The sequence below is a fragment of the Asterias rubens genome, chromosome 12 (genome assembly GCF_902459465.1).
Source record: "Asterias rubens chromosome 12, eAstRub1.3, whole genome shotgun sequence".
NCBI lineage: Eukaryota > Metazoa > Echinodermata > Asteroidea > Forcipulatida > Asteriidae > Asterias > Asterias rubens.
The window spans coordinates 7,177,365-7,196,578 of NC_047073.1; the positions used below are offsets into that span (position 1 = coordinate 7,177,365).

General features: G+C 41.5%; 1 protein-coding gene across 1 annotated transcript; it reads right to left on the reverse strand.

Annotated features, from left to right (window-relative positions):
- Positions 1 to 11,358: 11,358 nt before the first annotated feature.
- On the reverse strand, positions 11,359 to 18,900 carry LOC117297369. Its single transcript, XM_033780355.1, has 4 exons — positions 18,851 to 18,900; positions 13,809 to 14,033; positions 13,039 to 13,206; positions 11,359 to 12,351 (listed from the first exon to the last, which is right to left on the reverse strand). Exons 2-4 carry the CDS (start codon positions 13,885 to 13,887, stop codon positions 12,089 to 12,091), a joined length of 510 nt encoding a protein of 169 aa, XP_033636246.1. The 5' UTR covers positions 13,888 to 14,033; positions 18,851 to 18,900; the 3' UTR covers positions 11,359 to 12,088.
- Positions 18,901 to 19,214: the final 314 nt, after the last annotated feature.

The following is a 19,214-nucleotide window of genomic DNA, read 5'->3' on the forward strand; positions in this document are numbered from 1 at the left end:
CTTACACAACGCTTCATTTATATGACTTGGGAGGTCAGATGGTTGAGTTTAATGGAGGGGGTGTGGGTTGAGGGGGGGGGCAAGCCACAGGTTTGCTCAAATAGTCTCCAATCAATTAACATTGTGTAGACTTGTGTGCAGGAAATTTGAAGGTTTTCCCATTCTTCCTTATGTGTTGGACTCTAAGTGAAAGGTGATGAACATTCGTGGTTATATGTTGGGTTAATGTCTTCACCCTTTCACTTGAGTCTTGTTTCTCTTTGTGTTTATTCAGCCAAGTATTGCTAACTTCTTGAGCCAGTCTTTTTCTGTAGGGTCTGGCAATCTAGATCGTATTATTTGTTTTATGTCATTTGTAGGCCAGCAGTGGTGGGGCTGGGAAGAGTTTTTTTGAGATTTATAAGCATTCCCTTCAAAGAGGTGCCAGTGTTTAAGGAGAGCCCGTTTAAGGGTGGAATGAGGGATCTGTGCAAAGTATGGCAGGATGAACACGAGTGGGGGATTAGATTTAGTAGGTTGTTTTAAATTAGGTGAGGCAGCCAACATTGAGTTCCGGTGGTCTTCATTTGCTTTACATGCAAGTGTGAAGCGGGTTAATTCTCCGTGTTGTAGACAGTTCTGACAGTTTAGTCTTGAAGAAATTAACCTTTTCCTCATAGTCTTTTGAGTGTGTACATATAACATTTGTATCTTGTCGTTTCACCCTTAATAACGTTGCCAAATGCTGATTTAGGGTGTGCTGAATCTCGAGCAAGATATTGGAATGTGTCTGCTTCATGTGTAGCTACTCGAGTATCCAGTTTCCCTTCTTTTTAAGAACGTTCTCCTTTGTAAAGGACAAGGTCTAAAAAGGCAACTTGTTGTTGAGATATCTCCGAGATGAGGTAATGTTGGATGCAAGTTGTTTAGCGTCCTAACGAAATCCTCTGCCCTGCTGCGGTTGCCATTGTAAATGATTAGAACATCATCTCTATATCTCATGTAGGACACTATTTCGGGGATGTTCGCGAGAATTGTTTCTTTTTCGTATTTGAACAGAGTGATATCACATATTTCTGGACTGCATTCGCTACCCATTGCCACGCCTATCGTTTGTCTATAGTATACAAATATTGACTGCTTCGAGTGCTATGGTTAAAACTATGACTCCCGAGGTGATCTCGGAGCGTTCTTAATTCCCGAGGCGAAGCCGAGGGAAAGTAGTACGCTACGGGGATCACCTAGGGAGTCATAGTTTTAACCATTGCACGAGTAAAAGCAGTCAATATCTGTTTTATAACACCCCAAACATTTCTAAAATACTGTATTATTTAGTTACAGACCTGAATGCTACAGTCCACGGCAACGCGAACACAGATTACAAACACTTTTACTGTGCTGCATGTAGTGTCGTGCAATCCGAAATGATTACAGACTATTAATTTTATCATCATCGTACACGCAACGGACGTCTGGGTACTGCACGCCATGTGATAGTCTTCGGACTAGCGCACGGCAAACCGATGCACTATCACACGGCCGTCGTCTAGCAAAACTAAGACATGTCATGTGACGTGCTCTAAGCCAATGAGTTGGCAGAATATTTGTAAGGGGTGTTATAAAATCTGTTATTAAACTCAAAGACGTTTGCGCCATTGACTAGTTCCAAAAGACAACGTGCTTGTTGTTTTTTGTTTTTTTGCATAGCGTATAGCCCTGGGTTTCCTCGTCTAAAGCATCACAAACTGAGTAGCCTCTTTTTGTGGACAGTTTGTGTACATTGAAACAATATCCAAGTTGATTAGGAGATAGTCTTTGTCCAATGTCAAAGTGTCAAGTTTTTGGAGAACCTGTAAAGAGTCTCGTGTGTATGTGCTTTGTTGCTTGACAATTGGAAGCAAGGAAAAATCCATGTATTTTGAAATGTGTTGAGTTGGGGCCCGCAACCACTGATGGATCTTCAGCAGTAGGATAGGCTGGGTGTTTTAATCATCTGGTGGTTGTGGGGCCGGGGTCAAGAAACTTGAATATTTCCTTGGATATTATCCATTCTTTAAACATATTAGTTACGGCCTGGTAGACCGCAGCTGTGATTTCACTTGTTAAAACCTCGTCAACCAACTCAAAGTGCGGCCCGGATAGTTGCCTAGTCCCCTCGTGTATATTATAGTCTTTGTCAAATGATTTTATGACAATTTTTGTTTTATTTGACTTTGAAGTCTGCTTTAGTCAATTTGTCGCACATTTTAAATTTTTGTTTTGGACAACTCCTCCATTGTACCTTCAATGTACGATTCTAGGTATGTGTTAAAGGTGACTTGAAGATTCCGTATTGATGGCATTCGGAAGGGGTGTATTAGGCTCTGCCTTCGTTTCCCGGCCATTAAAACGCGTAGTCTCATTTTTCTGAAAAGCAGTTTCGAATGGCGTAGGATGGTAGACCGTTTGGGAATGAAGTTCAAACCACGCAAAAATGCGATTAGCTCAATATCTGTAAAAATAATGTGTGTCTGACAGATTTTTTACAAATTGCTGCCTTTTTTTTTGCTTTTTGCTTAAGAATATCTAACCTCTCCATTCTCTAATTGGTAAATAATAAATGTATAAATGTTTCTGGAGAGGATAGATATAACATCTTCCTTCAACTGAAACCCATCATATCCAATACGCCTCCAGTAAAACGTTGGTTTGGTAGTAGGCTACTCCGACTATGTAATTGTAATACATACATGATGTATGTATGTCATACCCGTACAAATGTTTCTTTTCTAGGTCAAATTCCATGGCAGCTTTCTTCTATAAACCATCTAACTCTTTCCCATGTACTTACACATTCAATAACTGTATCCCAAGAAGACTCTTTAAATGCGATAACAGGTTCAAATTCTTCTTTAGTTACACGACAAACACCCACTGCAACGGGTTGTTCTAAAACCCCCTCGACCCACGACCCACGACCTTCCGACGTCCGCCCTGTGTTCGAAGTTCGAAGAATGTCCCAATTCCAAATTCATAAAATGTCGCTTTACGGCAGAGTAAGAATTAAGTCCCCGATTCACAGTGTGTGATCCGTGACGCAACTTCCTTCCACGACTAGGCTTGACTTCAAGTCTGAGACTGCGGTTATATTTATCTGCATCAGCCACACAGAATTGGGAGTATTTACTCTCCGCTTCCGCACGAGACAAGTGCACACCGATTGGGGACCCCAAACACGTCCGTGTGGCCATTCGGTCGGTCGGGTCTACAACCTTGAGCTCCGCTTAGAGCAACTTGTAGTACCATAGTACACAGGACGGGAGCGATCGGCCGGAAATGGGTCCGTCTGATCATCACGTAATGAGTTGGCCGTAATCGTACTCGGGCGGTAAATGCAGGTTACCAGTTGGGTCAATAATCTCGGATCGGCCAAGAGATACACGTGGAAATGCCGCGGTTTTTTATCTGTACATCGTAATTGCCACAGGCCCGATCTCGGCAGCCAATCACGCGAAGTTTGCTTCGTGCATACTACGTGTCTCGTATGCTGTGTTGTTGTGATCTGCAAGGCATGGTAGTCGATGTCAGCAAACAACATTGTGTGCGTGATTGGCTGAGGTTGTGAACTGTGGCAATTTCGGTGTACAGAAAAAAAGATCGCACAAAAGTCGATGGTCGAGGGGGTCGTGGGTCGTGGGTCGTGGGGGTCGAGGGGGTTTTAGAACAACCCCACTGCAACCCCTCCATTGCATGCACTGTCTGACATCTGTGTTGTTGCACAAACAAACAAACAAACAAACAAACAATCTCACACTCGTTCCCATGGGTAGTGAGTTATGTGTACTAAAGTCCCAAAGCAACATTTTCGTGATATTTGGGAACAATGTTGTAACTCCAATAATTTGCCTTAAAATGGGGCTTAGAAAATCGCTTTTTTTAAAGAACCAAACCACACTTTGAACTTGAACATTGTAAATTATTCATTATGAATACCTTCTCTGTGATATTATGACCTCAAACCTTCTTCACCCCTGACCCTGCAGCATTTTGACAGAATAAATGGCTTGGGCCCATGGCCTACCGCTCTCCCAGTTCAAATCCACTAATCTACTATAGTTGCATCATCGGTCAAACGCGTGGGTAGTCTTGGCGTGATATCCCATCATGGGACTTTGCCGAGTAGAAACCCTGCAACTGTTGTGGTCGATAGAAAATATCATCCGTTCTGTGTTAACAGACGCAGCTTTTAGGTACGGCAGATATATGACCAAGCTCAAGATTCTGACATCGATAGAAGGATGAATTGGACTGTTGTGGTATTGGCAACTATAAATGGCAACAACCAATGATCGATGGATCAAAGTGGAAGACATATAAAACTGCTTTACTTGTGAAGAGCATATTTTCTTAAGTCTTAACTCTTGTCTTCAAATTTGACCCGGCGTTTCCCGCAAAAAAACAAAAACATTACCATTGTTCGATTGTATGTCTTTTTAATCATATTCGACAGGTGTTGGTATGGGTCTTTCCTACATACCACAGACAGGTGCACTAGTATCGTCACAATCAGAGCATTTCCCAGTCATGTACGCCATATCATTTCTTGGTGGGTCATTTGGTGTTATGGCTTGCCCTCCTGTAGTCGATTTTCTTCTCGGAGTCTATGGCTGGCGTGGAACCTTGATGATCATGTCTGTTGTTATGTTCCACGTTACTGTGTTTGGTGCACTGAATGATCAACACGTCCAGAAGTATTCAAAGTTAAACATAGTGTTGGTGCAAGACGTTTCTCGTTCCCTGTTCACGCATACCGCGGCCAATTCACCGACAGCGCGCGCACCGACTCACCTGACTTATAGTCCACTCACCGCCCCGGAGAAACGTCTTGGTCCGTGTGCATATCGCTCGGGAAATTCCGAGCACATTCCAATCATTCCGTGCTGCGCTAGGCCTGCATAACTCTGACGTAGCAGTATCAGCATAATTTCCCACAGTCTGGTATCTGTACGTCTTCGGTGCAACGCAACCAGAAACAGCCAGGCTTCCTCGTATGTTAATTGGTGTGTAGGGCTTGTACATTTACGTTCGTCTTTTAATTTTTGTAAACATGATTGCTGTAGAACGATGTGCGAATTTTAGTTTGCCCTAAAATACGTTTGTGGGGAACATTTTGAGAATTTTTGTAAGTGCAATTAATTGAGGGGAATGGAATCTTAAAATGTTAAGAACGAGGATGTTTAGCAACAGAGCTAACAGAAATAGATCGATGTACACAAACATGGGATTTTCTGGCATTTGTAGTCTTAGTCCAAAGGGTAACTTTGTAGGTAAAAATAATTATAGGGTCACAGTGCCTGAAAGTACTTTTATGCATAAAAAACTAAACACTACATCCGAAACTTCCGTATCATACCCACACAGCTTGGTCAAAATCAACCGGTGGTCGACCACCATTAAATATCTAAGCCTATGAGTAATTTGACACGTCTTCGCGAAGATAAGAAGCCCAGACACAACACCACGTTGGCATTCGGTTGTGTAATGTGTGCATGTGTACAAGAAGGTACATGTACATGTCAGACATATCCTTTGTCAACGGCTCCACGCACTTGGCCACAATTAGATGATTAGACGTGACATGTAATGGAGGAAAATTTTGGCGAACGATTGTGATCAACTGTGCTTTATAGTTAAGTGCCGATAGCCATGCAGGATATCTTTCTTTATTTTCGAAATAATGTGCAAATATACCCATACAAGTTACAAGTTCTCTCATCTGCAAATAAAACACTCGACTCCTCGAATCTTGCCGATGCGGTCAGCAATATTGTTATAGTATTTTTTCATTGACTGACAATTTCTTTCCCTCTAACAATCGATCGCAACCGCTGATCTCTAATTAATAATAACATAAAGAGCAGTGATCGCCTTTGCATGCGCAACAAAACGAACATGGTGTGTACATGTATTTCCCCGGGTTCCCGCCGTAGCATGATGCAGCGAGGCTTTTACTCGACACGTCGGGTGCATGCAAGTTACCAGGCTGGCCCGCTTGTCTGTTTCCAGTTGTGCGCGTGCGTAGTATTTTGTTGACCCACACGTTGAATATGTATGTGAGGTCACATAACTCAAACATGCACACGGACCAAGACGTTTCTCTGGGGTAGACTTGTGGACAAGTCGTTAAATCGGCCCCACGCGCTGAGATAGTGCTCCCGCGGTGTGCGTGAAAAGGGAACGAGAAACGTCTTGCACCAAGACTAAGTTAAACACAGCAGACACGGACCAAGAATATGACAAGAATGTCCCAGGCTTTCGTAATCGGCTGAAGGAAGCTGCTTCCTGGTTTTCCTTGAACGTCATCCTATAGAGAAACCCAGGATACTTCTTGAAATGTTTGTTTATTTCCTTCAAGGCGTGTCTTCTGCTGCTTGGATGATATTTCTAGTACCTCATGCAGTGTCAAGAGGTATAACTCTCTCTGCAGCAGCTCTGTTATCTACTGGAGGTGGTGTTGGAAACCTTGTTGGCAGACTTATTCATATTCCTCTGCAGGGCTACAATGTCATCAGTGCATTTTGGTTGTTTGTGTTGCTGTTGTAGACCCCGGGCCCAGGCGAAGGGGGCGGGAGGGTTCTGAAAATAAGGATGAAACAGCCAGTTATGGAGTGATCGTAATTTTATTGTGTTTCCTCACTCACAGTCATCCAGAATATGACTTATAACTACATTATAACAACTTAAACCCAATACAACTTTAAACTCTAATCTACAAGACAGTTTGGGGAAACACCTTTATGTAAGTCAAAACAACTTGACTCCACTTGTTGTGATAAACAATCATTCACACAAGCTCTGCAGTACATATCATGTAAACACTCTCAGTTTTGCTACCGTTGGTCATAAACCGACACAAAGAAAAACACAAGGTGGTTTGACTAAAGAAAAACAAAGAATTGGATAGATTAAGAAAAACATAAGAAAACCCACTTGTCCTTGGCCAGCCTGTTCCTATGGAAACCTCTCTGGCCTACCCTGACCATAGCCTTAGGGCATAGCACTGATTACCAAACCATCTGTTGTGGTGCCACTCAGACTATATCTAGCCCTTGTCCAGCCTGGTGCATTACCCAATGCGGTGGACTCAAAGTGTGCCCTAGCTATACCCATATGTAGGCTATAGTCAATGGGTACTACCAAAGTGTATTTATCTACAAAACTATCATGTATTTTCCTCACCAATTGCAAGTACATGGAAAAGTCAATGAACACAAATTTAGCCTAAATCAATCATCTATGGGGTTTCACATACCCAAATCAATTAATCAAAATATCAATAGGGAACATTAACTTTAAAAAACTATTACTCAATGGAACTTTCTAGACCACCTTTTTAGCAAAACCTATAGGGCTTAAAACAATGGACCTAAGTGAAAGTCTTGGAACAACTTTGAATAGAAATATCTCTTTTACTATTAGATTAAAATAACTAAAATGATGCTTAGCTGAGCTATGTAATGTGAACTTTTAATTAAAGTATAACAGAAATCCACATACCTGAAAATAAGGATGAAACAGCCAGTTATGGAGTGATCGTAATTTTATTGTGTTTCCTCACTCACAGTCATCCAGAATATGACTGTCTGTGGGCCACACACAAAACCACATCACTCCCCTACCTGCTGTTCCTCACTGGGGGGTCCAGCATTAGGCTGTTTATAAACTGGTGGGTTAGTGTGAAGGCTCTTAAATTTTTAGGGGGGTGAAGATAAACTACTTATATTTTTATCTTACAAGGGGGCGGTCCCTACACTGTGTGTTATAAACTCAGCTGCAATGTTCATGGATTCACTTGCTCAGGATAACTATGTGGTAAGATTTCGTTTCCCATCTCCCCCACTGGTTAGCAACTCTCAATTATCCGTCTCATTCTTGGTCTCCATCACCAACAATACACAACTAAAACAAATGAACAAACAAACTCATGAGCCTACACATAACAAGTTAAATTTAGTTTTTACATCAGATCTTCTTCAGTTCTTCCCTTGCTCGAAGTACTACACCCACTCAGCTTGTCTGCACATTTTATGTTATTTGAAAACTGCGTTTGAAACAAGCTGTTTTTATATACGGCAGGTCCTGATGTCTTTGGCTTGTGTCAGTGGTGGCGCCATGGGACTTCTTAACATTCCAATGACGTTAGTGGTGAAAGAAATGTACGACGAAAGTATTCTAGCAGATTATTATATTGTTGCTTCTTGTCTCTTCGGGCTTGGAGAAAGCATCGGAAGTTTTGCAGCAGGTGAGTTGTTTACAATTGTGAAGGTAATTCTTAAAGTCACCTGGAAGTGGTATTTTTAAGTTGTTAACATAAAGCTTTTTTCATTTAAATATGTGTTTTGATGAGTGGAATATGAATAAACAGTTAACTAAGGTTCTTAAAAATTAGTTTCCATTTTATTTACAAATTAAAAAAATAGGCCCGACACAAGAGGGCGCTGTTCGTGACGTCAATCGGGGCGCGAAATTTAAAGAGAAAATGTGTAGTCTGGCCCCGTACACTACGTCTAGGTACCTGATCGGCAATATGCCTACGTACAGAACTACGGTCACGGAACAGACTGCACGCTCTGTATGGCTGCTGTGCGGATGGTCCACTCGGATTACCCAGCACGGTGAATCGCATGCGGTGCCAACAAGTGACGCTTGGTGCAGTCCCCAAGCTAAAAACATGCCCTCAAAGTTGAAACAATATCCGATTTGTTAGGCAAATGCTCCTTTAGGTTCGTCACGTCTTTAAGGCACCTTCTTTGACTTGCCACTAATTTGAAAAATTGATGGGATATTCCGGATTCTCGAAGCACGACGGCTCGAAGTGTTTACTGCACAGCCCTTGAAAAGACGTCATACCGGACCACTTTGCAAACTGACCCCATCTTTATTTGTTTTGATGCATCCAGCAGCAACACACCTGGTTGACAATGCCAGAAAAAGACTGTTTTGAAGCGTACAAACTCACGACTTGGACTTGCATGTACTTGCACGTACGTGTGTTCGATGTTCGATTGAGGCAAAGTCTGCCTCGGTTGACGTCACAAAAGAGGAAAGGCGGAGTCATCCCCAAACAACTTTATCTATTTTTTTTAACATATAAGTCGTTACAAACAATTACTCAAAAAATATGTTATTGTTCATAAACATAAACTCTAATGTTTGAAAAAAAAATAGATATATTTCCAGGTGACTTTAAGTGGATGCGGTGCTTTAAGCCCGGTTCATACTTCCTGCGAATGCGAATGCGATACGAATGTTGACGTCACAAATTCGCAACAAATTATTCGCAGCATGGCAACTTTGCTCAACTCACTTGCGAATAATGCTGCGAAAGGAGGGTTGTGACGTTCAATTCACGTCAAATTCACTTCGCATTCGCATTAAGTATGAACCGGGCTTTAGTGATTCCAAGTAGGCTTACGCAGATAGATCTTGACATCTAACTACATCTCTGGTTTTTGACTGATATTTTGAAACTATCTCCCTTTTCGAATACAAGGCTTCGGCTCCAGTTTCGGCTCAGGCTAGCTTTGCCCTGCGGTTGTCTTGACAATAATTGCGCGTCGCATAATAGGCACTCAGGGCTTTAGACGGGAGGACGGAGCCTGAAGCCGAATCCAAAGCCGCAGCCGTGGTTCCGAAAGGGGCTTATGTTTTTGCTTTCATCTCAGGAAGTCATGTGCTAATAAATTCAGAAAAGGGGGTACGCTGGCCGGGAAACATTTACTTTCTACTTTTATATCAGGCTTAAGGATAGTCACACATCGTAGCCAATTCATTTCAGAACAAAAGTTTTTTTTTTCCCGAATCAAACAAACACCAGGACTGAATTGTTTTATGTCTTTCATTTCTTTGCAGGGTTGTTTTACGACCTGACTCAGAGTTACGACCTAGCCTTCGTCGGGCTTGGAATCGTCAACATTGTACTAATAGTAATGATGCTGATGGGCCGCTTTATCCCATGATGTGGTTTCCAACTACATAGGTGTCTCATTATGTTTTGGTGTGTACGGTTGCTTCGGGTTTTTATTTTTTACCCCTTTGGCTGCCAATTATGATAACAAATAATAGAAAAACAACGAAGTCTGCGTTCCTAGCGTCACTGCGTAGAAAATTTATCAAGTCGTCACAATTTCTAAATTAGACTCTTTTGGCCCTGCCGCCAAACTTTCATAAAAATTTGAGAAAACCACGGTTGAAGTTAAACTATTTTTAATGCATTGTTTCGGACACTGTTTGCCATATAGCATTTGCATCTTATTATCAAGCAAATATTTTACCATGATTTTAAATTCGATATTCTATTCTATTCAGCCTATGTCGCTCCACTGCAGGAGGAAGGCCTCTTCATCATTGTTCCATCTCGATCTTTCCTGTGCGCGTCGCATCCATGTGACGGTTCAAACTCTGTGATGTCGTCCATCCAACGCCTGCTTGGTCTGCCTGTACGTCTCGTATGTGTTCTTGGGGTCCATTCCGTAATGCAATGTGTCCATCTTTTGTCATGGCGTCTTGCAAGGTGGCCTGCCCACCTCCATTTCTTTGTTTTTATTTCCTGTATGATGTCCCTGGTATTTGTTTTCTTTCGTTTGTCCTCATTTCTGATCCTGTCCTTTCTTGTAACTCCTACCATGATCCTTTCCATTGCTCTTTCTGAGACTCTCAGTTTCTTTTCCAATTTCTTAATTGTTGTCCATGTTTCTGCCCCGTGGGATAGCACTGGAATGATGCATTGATTGAAGATCCGACTTTTAAAGTGAGAGTGGGAGAGCCTTGTCTCTGAATATGATGCTGAGTTTCCCAAATTTCACCAAAGCTAACTGTGTTCTTTTTTGGACTTCTCCTGCCGTTTCATGGTCGAGGGTGATGTTTTTACCAAGGTATATGTAACTATTCACCTTCTCGATTGTCGTGTCATCCGTTGTTACTGTTAATTGTCTTGTAGATTGTTGCTCATCGTTACTTTGGTCTTCTTAATGTTCATTTTGAGTCCTGCCTTCTTACTCTCTGCACTCGGAGGATCCCGCAAATCACAAGATGTACGAATATTTTTAAGTCGGTGGATACACAACTGATACAAATCACACCTGTACATGTACCTTTTTAATTCATATTTGCCTCATCACTGTCAAACTCCAGTGAACAAAATGTCGTATTTTTTTATTTATTATTTATACAGAATAAATAGATAAAAGACATCACTTTTTGTCCAATAGCTAAGTAACTATAGACAAATCCAGGCGCGCACCGGGCGCACAAGTGTTAAGCATCGCGCGCCACTGCTGCGGTGTCTTCAATGCCCAGATTGTGCACAAAAAGACACCGCAGTTTGTAATTTTTCAATAGAGGGCGTGTAATGCCTCCTGCTGGCATTTAGAGAGAGAGAGGGACTCAGCTTGTATCATAAACTTTGGTAGTTTTAATCACGTTAACACTTGGCTGCCATCTTGATGGAAAGGGTACATGAGTAGGGGTTAGACTCTAGAGGGCGCTAGTCCTGTATGTATGCATGTGTGAATGTGACAGGGCGCTACCAATTTTATTTCGTCAGATTGGTCTATAAAAGGTCATGCTTAAGAACCATTTTTCTTTTCAACATTTCCACCTGAAGTGATGCAATGTAAACAACAAAAAACGCAAAAGCTAGTTTCTTGTGACAGTAAAAATTAAGGACAGTTTTACATAACATGCTGAAAATATTGTGCATTTTTTTCACTCCTTTTTCCTACTGACCCAGACACGGGTAAGCCCAAGTTTTCACTGGTTTGTTGTTTCAGGTATGGTTGATCACATAAAACATGAACACTGCCTGCAACTATTTTGTCAGCTTTAAAACTCTGTATAATTAAAGACATTAATTACAAATCAATCGCTACCAATTTAGTTTAACTCTGAAACGATGTTCGCTTAGAAGCATAGACTTTACCCAAATCCCAATCTCGTGCCATCGCCAGAAAACTGTTGTTTTGTGATGCTCTGCATTTCCAAACCTGTTCCGCGCTACGGTGGTTGTGCTTAAAGGGCACGAAAGCACGAGAACGGGAATTGAACCAAGTCTATGAGAAGCAGGGCCGCTTCACTGGTAGAACACCCATTTGGCTTTGGATTTACTCGACAAACCAACAAACCAGTTGCCCGGTGGACCCGAATGCCCAAAGTCATGGGTGAATGTCGATGCGTTCGTCCCCCTGATACCGATATCAAAGCGACCATTGTGGTAAGTTATCGCTATTGTTGACCCATCGGAGAAGTTGAAGCCACGTTTATTAACAACGGGTACCCAGGCCGCGCGGGTGTCGTTCACGGGCTTGTAGATGGATGCAGAGTCCGGCCGCAAATCTGTAGAATAATTAGCGATAACGAAACAAATTCTTATAATCAACTGTTGAGGAATGTTGGTCTGGAATTAATATCATTGAGCTGAGATCACTGAATCTGTTGTCCCGAAGTCATGTTGGTGCCATATATACTACAGTTTCACCCTAGACTTTAAGATTTGCCATTGGAAGTGCCCTCTACAAAACGAAAATGGTCGTATAACGATAATGAGTTTTATCAACAAACGGATTAAGCATGTTTAGTTAATTTTAATGACGAACTTTGGCAGTCTCATGATATTAAATAATGACTTTTGAAACCCACAGAACCGTAATGATGTTTAAATGGAAGTCTGGACCTGCGAACAACTCAACATAACATAAAGTACGGACTTAGAACACGAAGTGGACTTGTACACGTCCACACAGTGATATTAAACTTACTGGTTGAAGAATTGGATTTTCAGTGTAAAGAACAAAAGTAATATTCACACAGTGACTGCAACACAGTGCTGTTTGGATTATTTGGGTTTTTGTGTGAAAGGAGCAGTTATAGTAAAAACCTTTTTGAAGTAAAAAAGTTACACTGCACCCGTCGATTGATGGGGCGCACTTGTGCTCTCTGCCCATCTTCAAAAATTCATTAAAAGTCAACGTCTAATTCCTGTCTGTCCAATACTAGATTAAACACAATTTAAAGATAACTTACAAATCTTGTAGGTTGTTTTAGTATGTTTGTCATCAGGAGAAATCGATAAGATCGCCACGTCTGAGCACATAACACCAAACTCCATCCTCACGGGTGATAACATAGCTGCGGGTAGATTTGACGTACTTTTGGCTGATGTTGTAAAGGTTCTGCACGGCTGTGCCTTCCCTGTGATATTGAATGAGTGCTCAAAAAATTAGAAAAGATTTGAAAATTAATAAATTACCGTTTTGATAATCTTTCAGATGTACCGATTCCCTTTAAACGAGTGACCCAGACTCCATCGTATCTTGAACACGCCACTCTCCCTTCCATGCTACATCAGACACACCCGTCCCCCCTTACCGGACTAAAAATCTTGGAAACACCCCATACCTAAATCTTAATGCCCTCTCCCCTCCCTAGCTCCAGGTCTTGAACACCCTACCGCCATAAACCTTGAATCCCTTCCGAACTCTAAATCCTGAACACGTCATTCCCACCCCCCCCCCTTCCCGGACTTCAAATCTTGAACACACCATGGACATCCTCCACGAACACATTAGCCCCCCCCCCCCCTCTCCGAACTCCAAACATTTAATACCCCCTCCCCCCTTATAAGTTCCCCCAACAAATGTAAACACCTTCGACCCTTCATTCTGGGCTCCAATATCTGACCAAGCCAAGCCACCCATTGCTCCCTCACCTATCGCCCTCCCTTTGCCGGCCCTCAGTTAGAATTTCCTCTAAAATTAAAAGGTGTGTATTTTAAAGTATTTGTGTGTACGAACCATCATTGTTATCCGGTAATGGCTGGGGATCTACCCGGCTGCTGCTGGTGGACGCATTGTGAGTATCGTTGTTGGGCATCCTCTCTCAACGCAATGGGATGATTTGATTATGATCAAGAAGATTTGAAGAGATCAAAAATGTTGCTGATGAAGATGCGATGCCCCTCTCAAATAAGGACCGGGTTCTGCCTTCTGGTTTGTAAGATTTCAGTAGCCGCGTTGACTCTGTTTATATTGAAAAGCATAGACACCACAGCATTAACTTGATTGCATTTACCAAACAAGGTGTTTCTATTGTGATGATGTACAACATAACACAACCAAGCAAAACATACAATGCATAATAATACTATGCGTACCGGTGCGCGCAGCCATGCGTGCATTCATTATGACGTGCACACGATCGTGGAGTATTGTCATCGATTATTATCTGCTGGTGTAGTACTGATGAAGGAAATTGCATTGATGAATTAAGATCCTCACGAACATTAACACAGCAGGTCTGTTCATGCTGACGTAATGTGATGTCGAGTGATACAATCATTTACATGGACACTTAAAACCACAGCCAGTGATAGAGTTCTCATTAGCTTTTATTTAACGTTTCTTGTGTTACTAGGTTCGCTGTTATTATAAACAACTGATTGTCCTTGGAGAAAATTTGTGATAAAATGTACTGATTCAACTTATTATTTCCTTCGTGTCAGTATTTATAAATACTGACAGACAAATGGAATGATACTGATGTTCCATTCCAGCATCGTAAACGGATTTTGATTTAAAATATTGTTCTCTATTATACACATAATGAATGTTTATGAGTGCAATGGTGCGAATATGTTCATGAGTTGAAAGATGGAATGTTCTATTCAACGAGGCGGAGCCGAGTTGAATGGATGGAACGAAAAAGCACGGTGAGTGACTCAGCGTGCAATGGTACTTTTATTTGCTATCAAGTGACGGACAATCCTCCAATCAAATGGCAAGGATCTGCTTGGGTGTTATATAACAAAATATATCATAAGATTTTGCAACCGTCCTTCTTGTTTATGTCCAAATATTGAACGAAGGGTGAGAAGAGCCATACTTAGTGGTGGTGGCTGGCTTTACTGCTCAAAACATCAAACGATTCAACAACAGACGTTAAGTTCATCATGGACAGATGCACTCCATATATCTCTCGTTACAGCTTGTGTCAATAGGTATACATTTTTCATTATGAAATGCACGTTATATAATTTTTAGGTAGTGCACGAAAAAAACACACGTTTTTGTTTGTTTTGTTTTTAGTGTTTTAAACCTATAGATTATGAGTTTCTTACGGACTCCGACATTACGTGGACAAAATACATGCAAAAGCTAATAATGCATGCAATTTAAAATGATTGCATTGTTTTGTGGGTTTTGTCGCAAACATCACACATAGTTCGTTACAGGAGAACAAACATTGCTCAAGACAGCATTCTCTAAAATTGTCAGTAAAACCTCCGTGTATAGAGGACTACTGTTTGGCCGTGTGGTATCGCCATATTGGCCTTGACACGACCACAGAGATCATAATACTACTGTAACACATCAGTCCATTATGCAGCGATAATATTAATTAGCGGGATGCCGCGCATGGCGCGGCACCCCGCTAGATGATGAAAATCCTTTACACTTCGAAATGTAAAGTGGGTGAGAGTGTTATACGCCTCTCTTAATATTTATGCATGGCGTCATAATTCTAACCCCAAATGAAGCTATTGCGCACGTCCGCCACTAGCAGTGGCTGCGCACACCTCGTTTTGGGTTAGGCGACGTACCTTATGCATACTTCTAGAAACTATAAGGCTCCCCCGTGAGCCATAGGGGTCTAATATTTTGGGCCTTCTTAACGCTATACGTTTTACAAATTAGCGTTGATAGGTGAAAGTTTTACAACTGTAAGCCAGCAATAACTAAAGTTTATTTTGTACTACACTACCAAATCTTTCCCCACACACTCAATATACATTCATAATGCTTGCATTTCCTTTTTGTTGAGTGAAATTAAAAAACATCGTCAAAAAAATACATTTTCTGCTTGGTACTCACTGTTGTTTTTCTGCCGCATCGCACCAGCCTACTACTGCCGAGCCGCAGCCGAGTCGGACTAAAGTATTATGTGAAAGGGGTGTTACAAGGAAGTGCAGCAGTGCGTGGGTACTGTCCGTTTACAATACCCGCAGTTCACACATAAAGCTTGCACGCTCTGTGGCGGCCATTTTGGATTTGGGATTTTGAGGCATTATGGGACTTTTTGAGCTTAGCATACAGCAAATTCGAGCTCAGCACCCCTCAATACCCCTAAATTAACACAATTTGCCTTGAGGGTTGATTTTTGTTGACCAATTTACCCAGTCTATCTTGGGCCCTTTACTTAATCATCGCGATTTATGGAGCGTCACGTCCCACGATGTATAGCGTTGTTACAACACTAAATTTAGCGAGTCTTCGCAAAATGCTGTGTGCCACAAATCTAATCTATCTACTGTTTTTTACCACCGCTGTTTTTGTTTTTTGTTCTTTTTTTCGGGGGGGGGGGGTGGTAAGAGCGTAGGCCTCTTTTTAGTTTATTCTCATCTGAATTTGTCCGGAAAACTTTCTGGTCAATAGGCTGCACGTTACGGGAGCACTAAACGTGAACGTGAACGTCAAAAAAGTGTATTGTCACTTTGGGCTTATTGCATCTCTCGAAATTGTAACGACACAATTTCTGATCGTTCATGTTCACGCTGCTCAAGGAACAAACCTCCACACATCCCATATCTCTGGAACCCTATATCGTACAAACTAAACAAAAACGGTAAATTCGCCCTCACTCCTTAATTTTCTCTCATTTATTTCACTTTCAGAAAGCATGTCAAGTTATTTTTTGGGTTTGTTACGTCCAGTTTGGGTCAATTTTGTAATAGACAAACTCCTAAAAATGTACCCCATTCAGCCGCATGAGGGCTCTTTTGTTAACATTATTTCCAGTAACCAATCCGACGGGTCGATTGCTAAAGTAGGCTACAAAATGGATTTGGCAAAATGTACATTCTGAGACCTGACCGACACACTGCTCTGACCAATTTTGTGAATGGACTTATTCAAAAGGAAACTTAATGTCGTTTTGCTTCAAAACTTTGACCAAATGCAAAGTTCTTTTTTTACAGCTTCAAAACAGCCTTTGACGTGTACGTGTATAAGTTTCACAAACTTCCGTGAGGGGGAACTCTGAAACTGCAACACTATACCTCCATGAACAGACCGTGTTCTAAAACGGTATTCGTGTACTCATTTGAGTTTACTGGCAAAACTTATACGAAAAGAATCAGAATGTTTACACTCTCTTCTTGTAAATACCTTGTTCTATAAAGATAGTATCCATAGCAAGATACGTTTTGCATCAATAGTGCAATTTCTGTATGGAGATCTATTAATTGCAAGTCCGAGGTCGCCACCCACTTTCAACCTAAAGTGGTCACACGGCGACCTACTTCACCAAGCAACAGGTGGCCTGTCTCAAAACCAGACAACACACCACTCACAATACACTGACCAGAATGTAAGGAGAGGTTGGGCTCGATTTCACATGCTTACTTTATTTGTGTAAGCCCCCCCCCCCTCCCAACCCCAAAATGTTATTAATTGTAAAGTTCCCTTAGACACCTTACAGGCTCCGACCACCTATAGCCCTACCCAATGTTTCCAAATTATAAAGCTTCCGTTTGATCCCATCCTTGTCCATAATTCTCATGCCGTTTGGAAGTGAATGTTTTTTTATATATAAATATTCTCAATTTAATCTTTTCAACAAATGAGTCACCTGTCAGAAGGATTTCTAGAAAGCCTGGTAACAACATCGACCAGTGGTTGACACATGGTCGCCTGCGAGACATTAATCTGTGAGTTACTTCATTCATTCAATGCAAATTCGTGAGATTTGTTTCGGTTTTGTCCTGGCACCCAGCCTCTCCGACCCTGTGCGGCAATGAATGAACCAATCCGGAGAACCATGCTTAGTACAACACGAAAATAACCCGATCAAAAAGGGCGGATCGAAGGGCAGGTGGGCGGGCAAGGGTAGGGGCAATGGGTGAACCAATCCGGAGAACCATCTGCGACACACTGTCCAATGAGTCACCTGTCAGAAAGATTTCTAGGAAGTCTGGTAACAACATCGACCAGTGGTTGACACACGGTCGCCGCCCAAACTTCCTCCAATCAGATGACTCGTAAGTGGGAGTTTGGGTCAGGGTTTTGTAGACTTGCAACCCGACGTCTGAAAAGACACAAACGTGTTGAATTCCACACACACAACCGTATTGATTTCCAAAAGGATGCCATGCCACTGGACCTTCTAATTTCAATCCAAGATGGCGCGGGTTACGCTTTTAATAGTATAGATTTGATCAGTGAAAAAACAATTGAAAATGTCATTGAGTACAAGGGCTGACCTACATGAACACATGGAGGCCTTGAGATACTTTTCAGGCTATTTTTATCACAACAAAAATAATTGATTAATTTGTCCAAGGGACAAAAAATCTGATACAAGACTGAATTAGGGAAAATCATGCCTGATAATGGTTTAAGATCAGAATTTAAATCTTTTTACTTGAATATTTCACATAAAATTAGAAACTCTCATTTGATTTTTTGTTATGGGTGCTCAGTCAGCATAGTGCAGGTGTATATATTTCGCTGCCTCCACTGTTTGCCCAACCTGTCCATATGCTCATATTGTGTATATTCAACGCTGCATGTAATTGTAACAACATCACGAGTGTATAAATCAATGAACCTCTGGGATTTAGACTCTAGACCCATGGGGAATATCAACTATAATGTCGGTGTCCTGACTGTACTCAAGTGAGGTTCTTCCCAACCATGGAACAGCAACGACAACACACTAATTAAATAAACAACAACAACACCAACACTAGTACGTAGCAGCAGCAGCATGCCGACCTGCTGCAGCAACAACAACACAAACAACAAATAAACTATGGGTTTAAAAAGATAATAATACATACATGTAAATGATGTATATCTCAATAGTATCTGTTTCCTCGGCAATGCAAACGGTAAACCACCAGAATTATTTGTTGACCTTTTTTTTAACAAACCACTCAGACGTGCCTTGCCCAAATGATGGTTCCGGATCGTTGAATATTCTAGTTGATAAAAGCCCACAGGAGCTTGAAACTAATTGCATTAACTTTGCTAATCTTGAGCTCACGGTGTAGTATCCAGTATGTGTTATCATGGGATGTGCACGTCAAATATATTTTGTCTACAGCCGTTTGATGTGTGTTTTACTGTCTTTTTTAAACATCTAATTCGTTAATAGCCTACCGTCATTAAAAGGTATCATTAACAAAATGTTCAGTTCGCTCA

Bases quoted from the DNA above. Each gene is read 5' to 3' on its own strand.
- LOC117297369 (XM_033780355.1), bottom strand. From the start codon at position 13,887: ATGCCCAACAACGATACTCACAATGCGTCCACCAGCAGCAGCCGGGTA. The intron at 13,207-13,808 runs GTTCGTACACAC...TCAATATCACAG, and splicing joins ATTACCGGATAACAATGATG to GGAAGGCACAGCCGTGCAGA. The intron at 12,352-13,038 runs GTAAGTTATCTT...ATTATTCTACAG, and splicing joins TAAAACAACCTACAAGATTT to ATTTGCGGCCGGACTCTGCA.